At 44.3% G+C, this 16485-nt stretch overlaps 1 protein-coding gene across 1 annotated transcript; it reads left to right on the top strand.

Moving 5' to 3' along the window:
- The first annotated feature begins 13972 nt into the window (after positions 1-13972).
- On the top strand, positions 13973-16216 carry LOC123084346 (uncharacterized). The gene is made up of 3 exons (XM_044505999.1): positions 13973-14088; positions 14633-14997; positions 15087-16216. Exons 1-3 carry the CDS (start codon positions 13973-13975, stop codon positions 15479-15481), a joined length of 876 nt encoding a protein of 291 aa, XP_044361934.1. The 3' UTR covers positions 15482-16216.
- Positions 16217-16485: the final 269 nt, after the last annotated feature.

Genomic DNA, 16485 nt, shown 5'->3' with positions numbered 1-16485 from the left:
CAGAGCCGGGTTTTAGCGCCGGATCGTAACGGCCTTTAGTACCAGTTCGACAACCGGCACTAAAGAGTGGCGACTAAAGGTCCCCCCACCCCCTTTAGTACCGGTTCGTCATAAACCGGTGTTAAAGTGCCACCACGTGGCACGAGCCAGGACCGGATGCGTGTAGGGCTTTAGTACCGGTTGGTAATACCATCCGGTACTAAATGTTTGGGTGTTTTTTTCTTTAATTTTGTGTTTTCAATTTAATTTAGTGTTTGTTTTACATTATAATGAGTTGTTAAATCATTAGGTGATCAAGTATATGCCAAGTGATCAAGTATATGGATGCATATCCAGCTGAAACTAATCTGCGGTTTCTTTCATTAAATGATATAATAACTCATCATCATCATCATATTAATATAAAAACTCTTGCATCATATCATCAACATTAGTATACTAGGTAGCTAAAAATCATCATAGTCGTCATTATCACTATTTAATCATCATAGTCATTACCGCTATCTAATCACCAACAACACTAGCTTAAAGAAGAAACATTCACTTGTACCAGAAGCAAAAATATCATCGAGTTCAACATGATGGTCATGATATTATAAGCATTCATAACACCACAAAAGCAAATCACTCTTTGAGATTAAGTTCAGGACGAAGAACACGGACAGGAGAGGACAAGTATGTACTAAGAGCATGAACTAGCTAAATCACTTTTGCTGCTCTCTCAGGTAAAATAGCATAGAACATGTATAGCTCTCCTGATTCATCATACTGGAGCATGCAGATGAACCGGTCGTTAACAATTTTCCTCCAATCTTTCACTATTAAGCATTCATCGCTTCTAAATATCCTGAATGCACTCATGTGCAATGCAGCATATCTTGGCCGTAAGCTAACAATTGACATGCGACCTTTAGTCTCGATCCACTAAGGCACAAATGTCATCGGGAGTCCCTGTTGAAGAACATCGTATAGTAATTAATATACTTAGCAATGAAAGTTTAGCAAAAAAATTATGTATGCAAAAGATGGCATGAGGACAAATAGTAAAAATCTTACCATCATTCCTAAATAGATGTGACCGTAGTTCAATACGATCACTATTGGTCGCACATTTTGAGTACTAACATTTCTAAGTGCAGGAAGAAAATTTGTCTTGATAGTATGAAGATCCTCAAGCCATGAAACATAATGACTTATCTCCTCGCAATTTAGTTCAGCTCCGGGACAGTAGTAGGTCCTGTCTACCAAGCGCCGGACATGTTTGCTTGAATGGAAATAAGCTGTCAATAGAAATTGGTTGTCAACTATTTTTGAATATACAATATCAAAGACATAAATATGGTTGAGAAGAACTCACATAATGGTAGAACTGGATGCGTCTGCACATCGACCCAGATGTCTATATTACCTTCAATATCATCTTCCGGACGAATATCAAAGGTGATAACCATATCAGGCTCAAATGCATAAGCCTTGCATAGTGCTTGCCAAGTTTTGCATTCAAAATAGGTGTACATGTCTGCATTGTATACTTTGACGTTAAAGGTATACCCATGCTCCGTTTTCAAGTAAACTCTCTCTTTACCTCCATAGTTTCCATAGCATTGAAACCTATATTATCCAAGAAAAAAATTCTTGCATGGCAGGGGATGCGCTAGTAGAATAGTGAAAATTAAAAATAATAAGTTGAAGCAAATGAAGCATATATAAGTCATGCTTAATTACAAAAAAAGACTTGTCGTTGTGACTTACTGTATCGAATTCGAAGGTCTCATCCAGCTTGATGCTGAATCGCCTATCACCAACAAGGAAATTTCTGTCGCACAGGCCGCGCTGGTCTTCACAGTATTCGCACATAATGAAATCTTTTTCACCGTCAGACGACGACATTTCCTATGTTCATATCGGTGAAACATTAAACACTTACTAATTCTATTAATTCAACTAATTCAACTACTTCTATTAATTCAACTAGTTCTGTTAATTCAACTAATTTAACTAAGCATTTACTAAAAGTAAACTTTGTCTATTAATTTTCTTACTAAAATGAACTAGTTCTATTAAAATCTCATATACCTAAATTTTAATTAGATCATCAAATCTCATATACCTAATTTTTCTTACTAAAAATAAACTAGTTCTATTAATTCAACTAGTTCAACTAAGCATTTACTAATAAAAATAAACTAGTTATATTAATTCAACTACTTCAAATAATCTCATATACCTAAATTTTCTTATTAAAAATAAATTAGTTCTATTAATTCAACTAGTTCAACTAAGCATTAATAATAAAAATAAACTAGTTATATTAATTCAACTAGTTCAAATTATCTCATATACCTAAATTTCTTACAAAAAATAAACTAGTTCTATTAATTCAACTAGTTCAACTAAGCATTTACTAAAAATAAACTAGTTATATTAATTCAACTAGTTCAAATAATCTCATGTACCTAAATTTTCTTACTAAAAATAAACTAGTTTTATTAATTCAACTAGTTCAACTAAGCATTTACTAAAAATAAACTAGTAATATTAATTCAACTAGTTCAAATAATCTCATATACCTAAATTTTCTTACTAAAAATAAACTAGTTCTATTAATTCAACTAGTTCAACTAAGCATTTACTAAAAATAAACTAGTTCTATATATATTCATCTAGCCAACAATTGACACTAATATTTAACAACTTTTCTATCTAATTCATCTAACATTAACATACATCAACATTAATCTAAACAATAGAAAACAGAAAATAAGTAAAAAAATATGTTTGTGTGTGTAGTACTGTGTGTGTATGCGCGTGTACATGTGTGTGTAGTGTGTGTGTGTGTGTGTGAGTGTATGTGTGTGTGTGTGTACGAGCGGGCCGGGGTGCAGCGGCGTACGGGCGTCGGGGGCAAGACGGCGACGACGGGCGACGGGGGCGAGACGGCGGTCGAGGTGACGTAGTCGGCGGCGCGAGACGGCGACGACGGGCAGCGCGGGCGACGGCGCGCGGCGGGGGCGGCGACGACGGACGGCGGGGGCGACGGCGCGCGGCGGGGGCAACGAGGACGGCGGGGGCGACGGCGCAGCGGCGGCGGCGATGTCGCGCGCGCGAGAAGTAGAGAAGTGGTCGACGATGGAACTGATTTTTCGTAAATGCCATACATATATAGGAGGGGCCTTTAGTACCGGTTGGGGCCACCAACCGGTACTAAAGGCCAATTTTGGCCAGGCCAAGCGGCGGGATACGAGGGCCTTTATTACTGGCTCGTTACCCCAACCGGTACTAAAGGACAACCCATTAGTACCGGTTGGAGCCACCAACCGGTACTAATGGTCGTGCGCTACCACCCGCGGTGCATTATTTTTAGTCCTACCTCGCCGAGCGAAGGGCAGCCGCACTGGTTTATAAACCCAGCCGCGGCTGCTCTTTTGAACTCCTCTATATAGCAGTCTTCTCGGCCTAAATAGGGCGCGTTGCCCTGTGAGCCTGCCGGCTCTTGTGGGCCTGAATTTGCACACCCTAGGTCTGGCAGGCCCACCGGACAACGCCTCAACAATTTTTTATATAGTTTTTTTCTTTTCTGCATTATTTATTTTCTTCTATTTATTTTTGAGTAATTTTTTATATAGTTTTTTCTTTTCTGCTTTATTTTTTCTCTTCTATTTATTTCTAAGTAGTTTTTTTGCTCTATTTAGTTTCTTTGTGAATATTTTTTCTTTATATAGTTTTTCTTTTCTGCATTATTTATTTTCTTCTATTTATTTTTGAGTGATTTTTTATATAGTTTTTTCTTTTCTGCTTTTTCAGAGTTCGTTTTGTTGTGATTTACTGTTTCACGGTCATTTAGCCGTGTAACGCATGAGTTCTCGTCCGAAACCCTGACACTCCGAAAGAGATTGTCCAGTTTGTACACGAAGTGCGTCCAGTTTTTTGCCGTGACCCTCTCTACTCATTCGCACATGCTATGCGGATGAAATGATGATACCTTCAACATTTTCAGAGTTCGTTTTGTAGTGATTTTTAATTTCACGGTCATTTAGCTCTAATCTAAACAAATCGGTGACTGAAAACAGCAAATGATGTCAGAACGTGTTGGAAATTGATGACGTCGCTTCGAATGCTGCATAATGCCGGCTCAAAAAAAGTATGGAGTTCAAATAAGTTAAAAAATGAAGTGCTCGTGTAACTGATGAGTTCTCGTCCCAAACTCTGATACTCCGATAGGAAATTTCTGTCGCACAGGCCGCGCTGGTCTTCACAGTATTCGCACATAATGAAATCTTTTTCACCGTCAGACGACGACATTTCCTATGTTCATATCGGTGAAACATTAAACACTTACTAATTCTATTAATTCAACTAATTCAACTACTTCTATTAATTCAACTAGTTCTGTTAATTCAACTAATTTAACTAAGCATTTACTAAAAGTAAACTTTGTCTATTAATTTTCTTACTAAAATGAACTAGTTCTATTAAAATCTCATATACCTAAATTTTAATTAGATCATCAAATCTCATATACCTAATTTTTCTTACTAAAAATAAACTAGTTCTATTAATTCAACTAGTTCAACTAAGCATTTACTAATAAAAATAAACTAGTTATATTAATTCAACTACTTCAAATAATCTCATATACCTAAATTTTCTTATTAAAAATAAATTAGTTCTATTAATTCAACTAGTTCAACTAAGCATTAATAGTAAAAATAAACTAGTTATATTAATTCAACTAGTTCAAATTATCTCATATACCTAAATTTCTTACAAAAAATAAACTAGTTCTATTAATTCAACTAGTTCAACTAAGCATTTACTAAAAATAAACTAGTTATATTAATTCAACTAGTTCAAATAATCTCATGTACCTAAATTTTCTTACTAAAAATAAACTAGTTTTATTAATTCAACTAGTTCAACTAAGCATTTACTAAAAATAAACTAGTAATATTAATTCAACTAGTTCAAATAATCTCATATACCTAAATTTTCTTACTAAAAATAAACTAGTTCTATTAATTCAACTAGTTCAACTAAGCATTTACTAAAAATAAACTAGTTCTATATATATTCATCTAGCCAACAATTGACACTAATATTTAACAACTTTTCTATCTAATTCATCTAACATTAACATACATCAACATTAATCTAAACAATAGAAAACAGAAAATAAGTAAAAAAATATGTTTGTGTGTGTAGTACTGTGTGTGTATGCGCGTGTACATGTGTGTGTAGTGTGTGTGTGTGTGTGTGAGTGTATGTGTGTGTGTGTGTACGAGCGGGCCGGGGTGCAGCGGCGTACGGGCGTCGGGGGCAAGACGGCGACGACGGGCGACGGGGGCGAGACGGCGGTCGAGGTGACGTAGTCGGCGGCGCGAGACGGCGACGACGGGCAGCGCGGGCGACGGCGCGCGGCGGGGGCGGCGACGACGGACGGCGGGGGCGACGGCGCGCGGCGGGGGCAACGAGGACGGCGGGGGCGACGGCGCAGCGGCGGCGGCGATGTCGCGCGCGCGAGAAGTAGAGAAGTGGTCGACGATGGAACTGATTTTTCGTAAATGCCATACATATATAGGAGGGGCCTTTAGTACCGGTTGGGGCCACCAACCGGTACTAAAGGCCAATTTTGGCCAGGCCAAGCGGCGGGATACGAGGGCCTTTATTACTGGCTCGTTACCCCAACCGGTACTAAAGGACAACCCATTAGTACCGGTTGGAGCCACCAACCGGTACTAATGGTCGTGCGCTACCACCCGCGGTGCATTATTTTTAGTCCTACCTCGCCGAGCGAAGGGCAGCCGCACTGGTTTATAAACCCAGCCGCGGCTGCTCTTTTGAACTCCTCTATATAGCAGTCTTCTCGGCCTAAATAGGGCGCGTTGCCCTGTGAGCCTGCCGGCTCTTGTGGGCCTGAATTTGCACACCCTAGGTCTGGCAGGCCCACCGGACAACGCCTCAACAATTTTTTATATAGTTTTTTTTCTTTTCTGCATTATTTATTTTCTTCTATTTATTTTTGAGTAATTTTTTATATAGTTTTTTCTTTTCTGCTTTATTTTTTCTCTTCTATTTATTTCTAAGTAGTTTTTTTTGCTCTATTTAGTTTCTTTGTGAATATTTTTTCTTTATATAGTTTTTTCTTTTCTGCATTATTTATTTTCTTCTATTTATTTTTGAGTGATTTTTTATATAGTTTTTTCTTTTCTGCTTTTTCAGAGTTCGTTTTGTTGTGATTTACTGTTTCACGGTCATTTAGCCGTGTAACGCATGAGTTCTCGTCCGAAACCCTGACACTCCGAAAGAGATTGTCCAGTTTGTACACGAAGTGCGTCCAGTTTTTTGCCGTGACCCTCTCTACTCATTCGCACATGCTATGCGGATGAAATGATGATACCTTCAACATTTTCAGAGTTCGTTTTGTAGTGATTTTTAATTTCACGGTCATTTAGCTCTAATCTAAACAAATCGGTGACTGAAAACAGCAAATGATGTCAGAACGTGTTGGAAATTGATGACGTCGCTTCGAATGCTGCATAATGCCGGCTCAAAAAAAGTATGGAGTTCAAATAAGTTAAAAAATGAAGTGCTCGTGTAACTGATGAGTTCTCGTCCCAAACTCTGATACTCCGAAAGAGATTGTCCAGTTTGTACACGAAGTGCGTCCAATTTTTGCCGTGACGCTCCCTACTCTTTCGCACATGCTATGCGGGTGAAATGATGATACCTTCAACATTTTCAGAGTTCGTTTTGTAGTGATTTTCAATTTCACGATCATTTAGCTTTGATGTAAACAAATCGATAACTGAAAAATAGGAAATGATGTCAGAACGTGTTAGAAATTGATGATGTCGCTTCGAATGCTGCATAATGCCGGCTCAAAAAATTTGGAGTTCAAATAAGTTAAAAAAAATGAAGTGCCCACATAACAGATGAGTTCTCGTCTGAAACTCTGATACTCCGAAAGAGATTGTCTAGTTTGTACACGAAGTGCGTCCAGTTTTTGCCGTGACCCTCTCTACTCTTTCACACATGCTATGCGGGTGAAATGATGATACCTTCAACATTTTCAGAGTTTGTTTTGTAGTGAGTTTCAGTTTCACGGTCATTTAGCTCTGATCTAAACAAATAGGTGACTGAAAAACAACACATGATGTCATAACATGTTGGAAATTGATGGCGTGGCTTTGAATGCTGCATAATGCCGGTTCAAAAAAAGTTTGGAGTTCAAATAAGTTTAAAAAAATGAAGAGCCCGTGTAACAGATGAGTTCTCGTCCGAAACCCTGATACTCCGAAAGAGATTGTCCAGTTTGTACACGAAGTGCATCCAGTTTTTGCCGTAACCCTCTCTACTCTTTCGCACAAGCTATGCGGGTGAAATGATGATACCTTCAACATTTTCAGAGTTCGTTTTGTACTGATTTTCAATTTCACGATCATTTAGCTCTGATCTAAACAAATCGGTGACTGAAAAACAGCAAATGATGTCAGAACGTGTTGGAAATTGATGATGTCGCTTCGAATGCTGCATAATGCCGGCTCAAAAAAAGTCTGGAGTTCAAATAAGTTAAAAAAATGAAGTGCCCGTGTAACAGATGAGTTCTCATCAGAAACCCTGATACTCCGAAAGAGATTGTCCAGTTTGTACGCAAAGTGCGTCCAGTTTTTGCCGTAACCCTCTCTACTCTTTCGCACATGCTATGCGGGTGAAATGATGATACCTTCAACATTTCCAGAGTTTGTTTTGTAGTGCTTTTCAATTTCACGATCATTTAGCTCTGATCTAAACAAATCGGTGACTGAAAAACAGCAAATGATGTCAGAACGTGTTGGAAATTGATGACATCGCTTCGAATGCTGCATGGTGCCGGCTCAAAAAAAGTTTGGAGTTCAAATAAGTTAAAAAAAATGAAGTGCCCGTGTAACAGATGAGTTCTTATCAGAAACCCTGATACTCCGAAAGAGATTATCCAGTTTGTACACAAAGTGCGTCAAGTTTTTGCCGTGATCCTCTCTACTATTTCGCACATGCTATGCGGGTGAAATGATGATACCTTCAACATTTTCAGAGTTAGTTTTGTAGTGATTTTCAATTTCACGGTCATTTAGCTCTGATCTAAACAAATCGGTGACTGAAAAACAGCAAATGATGTCAGAACGTGTTGGAAATTCATGACGTCGTTCGAATGCTGCATAATGCCGACTCAAAAAACAGCTTGAAGTTCAAATAAGTTAAAAAAAATGAAGTGCCTGTGTAACAAATGAGTTCTCGTCCGAAACCCTGATACTCCGAAAGAGATTGTCCAGTTTGTACACGAAGTGTATCCAGTTTTTGCCGTGACCCTCTCTACTCTTTCGCACATGCTATGCGGGTGAAATGATTATACCTTCAACATTTTCCGAGTTCATTTTGTAGTGATTTTCAATTTCACGGTCATTTAGCTCTGATCTAAACAAATCGATGACTGAAAAACAGCAAATGATGTCAGAACGTGTTGGAAATTGATGACGTCGCTCCAAATGCTGCATAATGCCGGCTCAAAAAAAGTCTGGAGTTCAAATAAGTTAAAAAATGAAGTGCCTGTGTAACTAATGAGTTCTCGTCCGAAACCCTGATACTCCGAAAGAGGTTGTCCAGTTTGTGCATAAAGTGCGTCCAGTTTTTGCCGCGACCCACTCTACTATTTCGCACATGCTATGAGGGTGAAATGATGATACCTTCAAAATTTTCAGAGTTTGTTTTGTAGTGATTTTTAATTTCACGGTCATTTAGCTCTGATCTAAACAAATCGGTGACTGAAAAACAACAGATGATGTCAGAACATGTTGGAAATTGATGACGTCGCTTCGAATGCTGCATAATGCCGGCTCAAAAAAAGTTTGAAGTTCAAATAAGTTAAAAAAATGAAGTGCCTGTGTAACTGATGAGTTCTCGTCCGAAACCCTGATACTCCGAAAGAGATTGTCCAGTTTGTACACGAAGTGCATCCAGTTTTTGCCGTGACCCTCTCTACTCTTTCACACATGCTATGTGTGTGAAATGATGATACCTTCAACATTTCCAGAGTTTGTTTTGTAGTGATTTTCAATTTCACGGTCATTTAGCTCTGATCTAAACAAATCGATGACTGTAAAACAGCAAATGATGTCAGAACATGTTGGAAATTGATGACGTCGCTTCGAATGCTCCATAATGCCGGTTCAAAAAAAGTCTGGAGTTCATATAAGTTAAAAAAATGAAGTGCCCGTGTAACTGATGAGTTCTCGTCCGAAACCCTGATACTCCGAAAGAGATTGTCTAGTTTGTACACGAAGTGCATCCAGTTTTTGTCGTGACCCTCTCTACTCTTTCGCACATGCTATGCGGGTGAAATGATGATACCTTCAACATTTTCAGAGTTTGTTTTGTAGTGATTTTTAATTTCACGGTCATTTAGCTCTGATCTAAACAAATCGGTGACTGAAAAACAGCAAATGATGTCAGAACGTGTTGGAAATTGATGACGTCGCTTCGAATGCTGCATAACGCCAGCTCAAAAAAAGTCTAGAGTTCTAATAAGTTAAAAAAATGAAGTGCCCGTGTAACAGATGAGTTCTTGTCCGAATCCCTGATACTCCGGAAGAGATTGTCTAGTTTGTGCACGAAGTGCGTCCAGTTTTGAAGTGAGTGGCGGCCAGCGGGGAGGACCGGCGCGGGGGATTGAGGAGGAGACCGAATGAGTGGAGAGAGTGAGGGTGTAAACATGTAAAAATATACATAAAAAATACTTGATTATCAATGATCTTTTATGTACAATCTGAATTGTCAATATGAGTCCTCAACGATTTAGAAACCGGTGAAGACTTATATTGAGTCCACAAATTATACACATAGAGTTTAATGAAGACCAAATCCTTGTAATAGTTTGAGAAGTAATATATTTAAGGTGGTAAAAATCTTGCTAAGGGAGCGAGGTGGGACTAAAAATAGCCTGCCACAACCTCTTTACTACCGGTTCGTGCCACAAACCGTTACTAAAGTTGCCGGACGGTCCCCAGCATCTTTAGTACCGGTTCGTGGCACGAACCGGTACCAAAGATTCGCAATGAACCGGTACTAAAGATCTCCTCCCGCCTAGCCATTTGAACCGGCACTAATGGACACATTAGTGCCGGCTCAAATGCAAACTGGGACTAATGTGTCTTAGATTTGACCCTTTTTCTACTAGTGCCGGCTCACTGTCGAAGGCCTCCTCCATCGTCGGAGACCTCCGGCGAGCTGGCTGTCTAGCCTGCCTCTATTCGCCGCGCACGGTGGCCCTGCCAACCGATGTACGATATGCTCTCAAACGACATGCTGCTTCAATGGTGGCACCAGTGAGAAATCACGTACACTCTAACTGAGCATGAATGTCACACTGGCGCTCTAGCGCGTCGTTGACTGGCAAGAATGCATTGCAACCGCTTCACACGGGAGAGGTTTTCAGGTAAGTTTGGAGTATCCGACGCGTTCGTGGCAGTGGTCCAGAAGCTTGCAATCCCCCTGCCCCATCCCCTAGGTTTGCTTCCGATTTGCCAAGAAAATATGTTTGAACCGGTCTGCCAACCCACGGGGTACGACATTGGATGGCAAATCGCGTTTGAACCGATTAGTCCGGATGGTTGTGGGTGGTTTAAGGGTCTGCGTTGGAGATGCCCTTACCAGGTTTTCTCACCACATAGATCCAGTGGGATGGGATTTTATTATTTATACCTAAAAATGAAAAAAATGAAAATTTGTATTTTTGCGATAATTCATTTATAATCGGCTCTCTTATCAGTATCAAAGATGGGGGGTAAGATCGTCATGACGCATCGATCGGCATGAAGGATTAGCTATCTTAAACCAACAATCCACAATAGATGATGATAAACGTTTTCTTTAGGGAGATGACGATAAAGGTTATCGCGTGATGGCCATTCATCCGGTTTTTTTGCGAGAAAATTTCTGATCTATTCATCTTCAATCATGGCAGTACAACAAATACCATAAATAATAAAAAAAATCCAGATCCGTAGACCACCTAGCGAAGACTACAAGCACTGAAAAAAGCCGAAGGTGCGCCGCCATCATCGCCCCTCCATCGCCGGAGTCGGGAACAACTTGTTGTAGTAGACAGTCGGGGAAGTCGTCATGCTAAGGCCCCGTAGGACCAGCGCACTAGAACAGCAACCGCCACAACAATAACGTAGATTAAAAGGATCCAACTCGAAGACACACGAACGTAGACGAACAATGACGAGATCCGAGCAAATCCACCAAAGATAGATCCACCGGAGACACACCTCCGCACGCCCACCAACGGTGCTAGATGCACCGCCAGAACTTGGTCTAGGCGGGGAGACCTTTATTCCATCTTCAGGGAGCCGCCGTCGTTCCGTCTTCCTAAGCAGGATACAAACTAGCAAAACTGAAAGAAACAACTAAAAACAGAGCCCTCCCGCTGGCCCTTGCCGAGATCCACCGCGCCCCCATGGCCCTAGGGCCACCGAAGAGGAGCAGATCTGTGGCGGCTCCGACGGGAGGCAGAAACCCTACCTCTTTTTGTGGAGGAGGAGGAGGAGGCGGCTAGCAGGTTCTACGAATATAGCATTCTCAGCCCTGGCAACCGTTGATAAGCAACACGAACCAATCAACGAAAGATGGGGTTGGGTTACTTAGAGCAACTCCAATGTGCCGACCCAAACAGACAACACTTTTGTCTGCTTTTCGTCTGTTTGGGTCGGCCGCCCGCTCGGCATCCGCCCTGTTTGAGATTTTGGTCGGCACTGCGCCCAATGCACCGACCAATTTCTTGTCCGCACACAAATATTGGGAAAAAGGCCCGCGGCCATAGATCATGCCAGCGGCCATGTCGTTGCTCGAAAGTTCATGCCGGCACCATGCCAGCGCTGGCATACTGCCAGCTTCAGAAAATACCACACTGTTTGGCTGGCGCACTTGCCAGCGGCTGGCACACATGCCAGCACATAAAAAGGGATGGGAGTTCGAGCACGCCATCATGCCCGTGGTCATGCCAGCACACTTGTGGGCGTAAAAAAAGGATGGCGCTTGCCGCCATAGGTCACTCGTCGTCGAACTTGAGCATGTCGGCCTGCATCTTCTCGAACCACGACCTCTTCTTGGGCGACACGGTGTTGAGATCCACCTTCATGATCTCCATTCCGGTCATCATGCTCGCAAAAGCCACTTCTTTTACCTTGGTCTTCACGTGGCGGCCTCGATCTCTAGCATCTTGGCTTGCTTCTCCGCCTCCATCTCAAGCATCTTGGCTTGCTTCTCCGCGTCCATCTCAAGCCTCCTCCTTTGGATCTCCATGAAGGCGTTCATATGTTCTTCTTTGTATCGCCGGCGCTCCTCCTCACTTGAGTCCTTCTTGCTCATCATGTCCTCCACGCTTGCGATCAAGGCGTTCAACGCCGCATCCCACTTGTCCTCCTTCTTGGAGTTTTTCTTCCCCCGCGGGCGTGGCTTCTCGCCATCTTCCTCCTCCACGGCCCTCTTCCCCCCACCCCCACGCGACTTGAGGGCGTCATATTGCGCCTTGAACTTCTCCTCGTCTTTGATGACCCGCCAAAATGGTAGAGGTTGAAGCACTTTCCGTCATGTTGGACCTTGAATGCCTACAAATGTATTGCATGCAAGCATATTGGCAAAATGGATATGGAAATGGACATGCAAGCATAAACGGAATGACACAAAAGAGGCCGCTTGCGTAACATGTCTTGCATGCCGACGCCGCTCATAGGGGCGGGCCTTGACGCTCTCAAGAGTGGCACAAAACTTTTTGCACTCTTGTTGGATCACCCTCCATCGCTTTGAAATGGACACCCACCCGCGCGTTCTTAGCATTTGGTACGGCGGAAACTTCTTGCTCTCATGGAACTCACAGTGGACATGAATCCAAAATGTTGATGCCTTTTGTTCGGCGCTGACCTTGGGGTCTTGCCAAATATCCCTCCAACACTCACAAAGGAGCTTGTCCTTGTCCGCCGTGTATGCCTTCGTCCGCTTGCTCTTCTGCTTCGGTTTTGCCCCGGCTTGGTTGGCGAGCTCATCCTCGAAAAAAGGCTCCCCTTCGATGTTGCACTCATCCCCTTCCTCTTGCCCATAGTCCTCCGGAAACTTGTGATAGAGTGGGAAGCCGTCCAGGTCCAGGCCAACCTGATCATGCATGAAGGCTGCCTGATCTTGATCAAAGGTGGACGGCATGAACGCCCCTCGGCTGTCCTGGCTTTGTGTCTCATCGAGATGGTAGTCGGCCCCGGCGGCTCCACCAGCGGCCGCCGCACCAACATCGACGATGATGTGTGTCATGAAATCGTTGTCGCCGGCGGCCGGCATTCCGTCAAACAGGTTGCGCGCGCCCGGCAGCACGTCGGCTGGCATGTGCTGCGGGTGTTTCCTTGCGCCTTTGGATGACGAGCCACCGTCCACCGGTGTGGCGTTGAGGTCGATGGCCGCGGGCGTGGAAGGCGCCACCATGCTCACCTCGGGCGAGCACTCCCCGGAGAGGCGGGAGGCCTAGACGTGAAAGCCGGGTATCGGCTGCATTGCCGACGCGTGGGGCGAGTTGGGCAGCACCATCCGAGGGAACGCGGATGAGACGGTGCTGGCCGCGCCTACGGCAGCATTGACGAGGCCATGTTGGCTAGGGTTTAACCCTTGCGTAAATAGCTCCTCTCTCGTTGCCACTGCGATGCGGGCGTTGGTGACCTCCTGCTGCGTGGCGGCGGCTTCTATGGCCGCCGCGATGGCTTCGTCCCTCGTGTCCCGCCGTGTGCCTCCAGCCCTTTCTCCTCGCTGACTCCCTTGCCCGATGTTCAGGCGTCAGCGTCTTCTTCGGCTTGGGCGCAGCGGCGGTCTTGCTTGGTTGCTGGCTAGGTCGTCGTCCATGGCGGGTGACGGGAGCGTGCGACGGGCGGGAGGGTTTTGGGGAAAATGGAGGGAAATGGTGGAGGCTGCCACCGACCAGCGGGGCAGGGGGGAGGAGAAGGCGAGCGCGCACGCGCCTCTGTTTCGTTTCCGCGCCGACGTAAATCCGGCTAAAAAATGGGCGGGGAATGGGTCGGCAGGCGGACAAAAAGCGAACACGCGTCCGCTTAGGTCGGCGCGTTGGGCCGACTTTTCTGTCCGCGCCGATCCAAACGAATGCCCGAGGACGAAATGAGTCGCCAAGTTGGAGTTGCTCTTAGGTATTGTGTGTGGCGGGCCACGTGTAGGAGATCGGTGACATGGGTGAATTATTGGCGTGGGGCGCTGTCACACGAGGGGCACGTTGGTATGTCTCCAAACAGACCATGACGCGATGAGAAGGACGCGGGTGGCCGGCGACAATCGTTGTGCTGCATGGCACTCCCATTCGTGAATGCATGCTGTGCTGGTGAGAGTGGTGGATCCCGTTACATGTGTGGACAGTAGGCTTCTGGCCATTTGGTGTCGATAAGGCTACCGTACATCCAGATCTGGTTCCCTCCATTTTACTACCAGCGGACTACTACAGACAATTTACAAAGGTACGAACTTTTGGCCGGTCGCGCCGACTCTCGTCGCGTATAGGCGCAAGTGCCGCACGCACACCACGCGTTCATTGGTCCCACGTGCACCACAGGCACCCGTCCTTATCCAAGCAACCCCACGTCCTTATCCTCATCAACTGTTCATCCACACAAACCTCATCCTCTCGCTCGTGTCTCACCTGCCTTGCCTCTGTCTCTCGCTCGTGCCGTTGCATCCTTGCTCCGGCGAGCCCCACCACTAGCCACGCGAGGAGCTGCAACCGGAGGACGGAGGAGCTGCTACCGGACACTCCGGGAGCTGCAACCGGCGGGCAGAGGAGCTACAAGCCGGGAACTAAACCGACGACCGCCGTGCTGGATTCAGCGCGCCGGGGTGCTGCAACCGGCAGATTAAATAGCTACAACTACCTTTTGTTTTTGCTCGGATTGGTGAAAAATTTCGGTGCGACCATCGACGGTGAGCCTTTTTTTGCTGGAACCGGTTTTCTTTTTTTTTTCTGGAATCATGTTTTCGTTTTGTTGGAATCATGTCATGCTTGCTGGTAGCTTGTAGCTCCGGCGAGAGCAACATATGCTCGCTGCGGATATGCGCGCAGCTCGTGCTCTACCCCAACAGCACGATGCGTGCAGCTCTGGCGATGGACAACATCTTACTGGCGTGCGGCCCTTCCCCAACAGATGGCTTGTCGCGGATGATGATCTGCACGCTCCACTCAGCTCGCAGGAGAGGGCAACCACCATCAAAAGATGCTTCAACCTCGGCGTGGCAGAGCCCAAGTGTAGGTCCGGGAGCTGCAACGAACCAGACAAATGATGGAACATGTGACGACCGTGTTGTGTCGGCGACGGTGCGGTCCACCATTGCTGGAACCAGCTTCTTTTTTGGCTGGAACTACCATTATTTTTTGCTGGAACTTTTTTTTTTTGCTACAATCAACTAGTGTGTTTGCTGCTGAGTTTTTTTTTTGCTGGAACCAGCATGTGTGTTTTCTGAAACTGGCTTTTTTGTTTGCTACAATCGTCTTTCTCAGATTTGTACTGCTGAGATTATTTTTGCTGGAAATGTCATCAATTTTTGGTACCATCGTATTCTTGTTTTGCTGGAACCAATTTATTTTTCAAGGATCCAACTTGATGGTGGTGCGGGTAGTTTTTTTTTTGTGAACTTCGACGGCGAGCATCGACGGGGAGCACGGCAGTAACTGTCGACGACGAGGGCAAACGGGGTAGGGCAGACACAAGCAACATGACGTGGTGGCGAGGTGTGGCTGTCATGTGCTTGTGTTTTTTTTTTCAGATCTCGTGCACGGTGGGGAAGAAAGAGATGGACGGTGGAAGGATCAGACGGCTGATAGTGGCAGAATCGTACGGCTTGCGGGTGACCTGCCCAAATTTGAACCCACGCGCCGGCGCCTATCTTCGCCCATTTACAAAGGCTCATTCAATGCATGAGATGAGCCGGTCGACAATACCTGTAAACAACTGACGCAACACTGGCAGGTTGCAGCCGGCTGGTAGCTATATACGGAACTACGTGGCGTGGAGCAACCGTCGCTCTAACACGAGGAGGTGAAGGCAACATCCAACACCAGATGTACATGAAAAAAAGCATCATGTCGAGGAGTGCTCTCACCGAGCTAGTTAAGTTCTCATCTATATTAGCACATATTGTTTAATTATAGCCAAAAGCTATTTTTAAAAACCTTTGTCATCCGATCGCAAATCTGGTGGCTCGTTTCTCTTGATTATTTATTTCAAGGTCGAATCGAACCTACTTGTTTTCTGTGGCTAGTAGATTTCTCTCGATCGAACCTGGTTACCAGCGAAGCAAATATCCAAATGATCCCTCTATTTTATTTTTTCAATTTCCAAAAGCTAGAATTTCAACTCTTCTTTATTAGCATATTAGAAAGAAAAAGATTTCTGGTTTCCTGCTTTTAGACTT

This window comes from Triticum aestivum, chromosome 4A, assembly GCF_018294505.1.
Source record: "Triticum aestivum cultivar Chinese Spring chromosome 4A, IWGSC CS RefSeq v2.1, whole genome shotgun sequence".
Classification (NCBI taxonomy): domain Eukaryota; kingdom Viridiplantae; phylum Streptophyta; class Magnoliopsida; order Poales; family Poaceae; genus Triticum; species Triticum aestivum.
Note: the sequence above shows the minus strand (reverse complement) of the source record. Positions and strands in the feature narration are given on the sequence as shown.

Excerpts from the sequence above, each read along its gene's own strand:
- LOC123084346 (XM_044505999.1), top strand. The coding sequence starts at position 13,973 with ATGGTGGAGGCTGCCACCGACCAGCGGGGCAGGGGGGAGGAGAAGGCG. Across the intron at positions 14,089-14,632 it reads AAAAAATGGGCGGGGAATGG|GCACCCGTCCTTATCCAAGC; the intron begins GTCGGCAGGCGG and ends CGTGCACCACAG. Across the intron at positions 14,998-15,086 it reads TTTCGGTGCGACCATCGACG|CTTGTAGCTCCGGCGAGAGC; the intron begins GTGAGCCTTTTT and ends GCTTGCTGGTAG.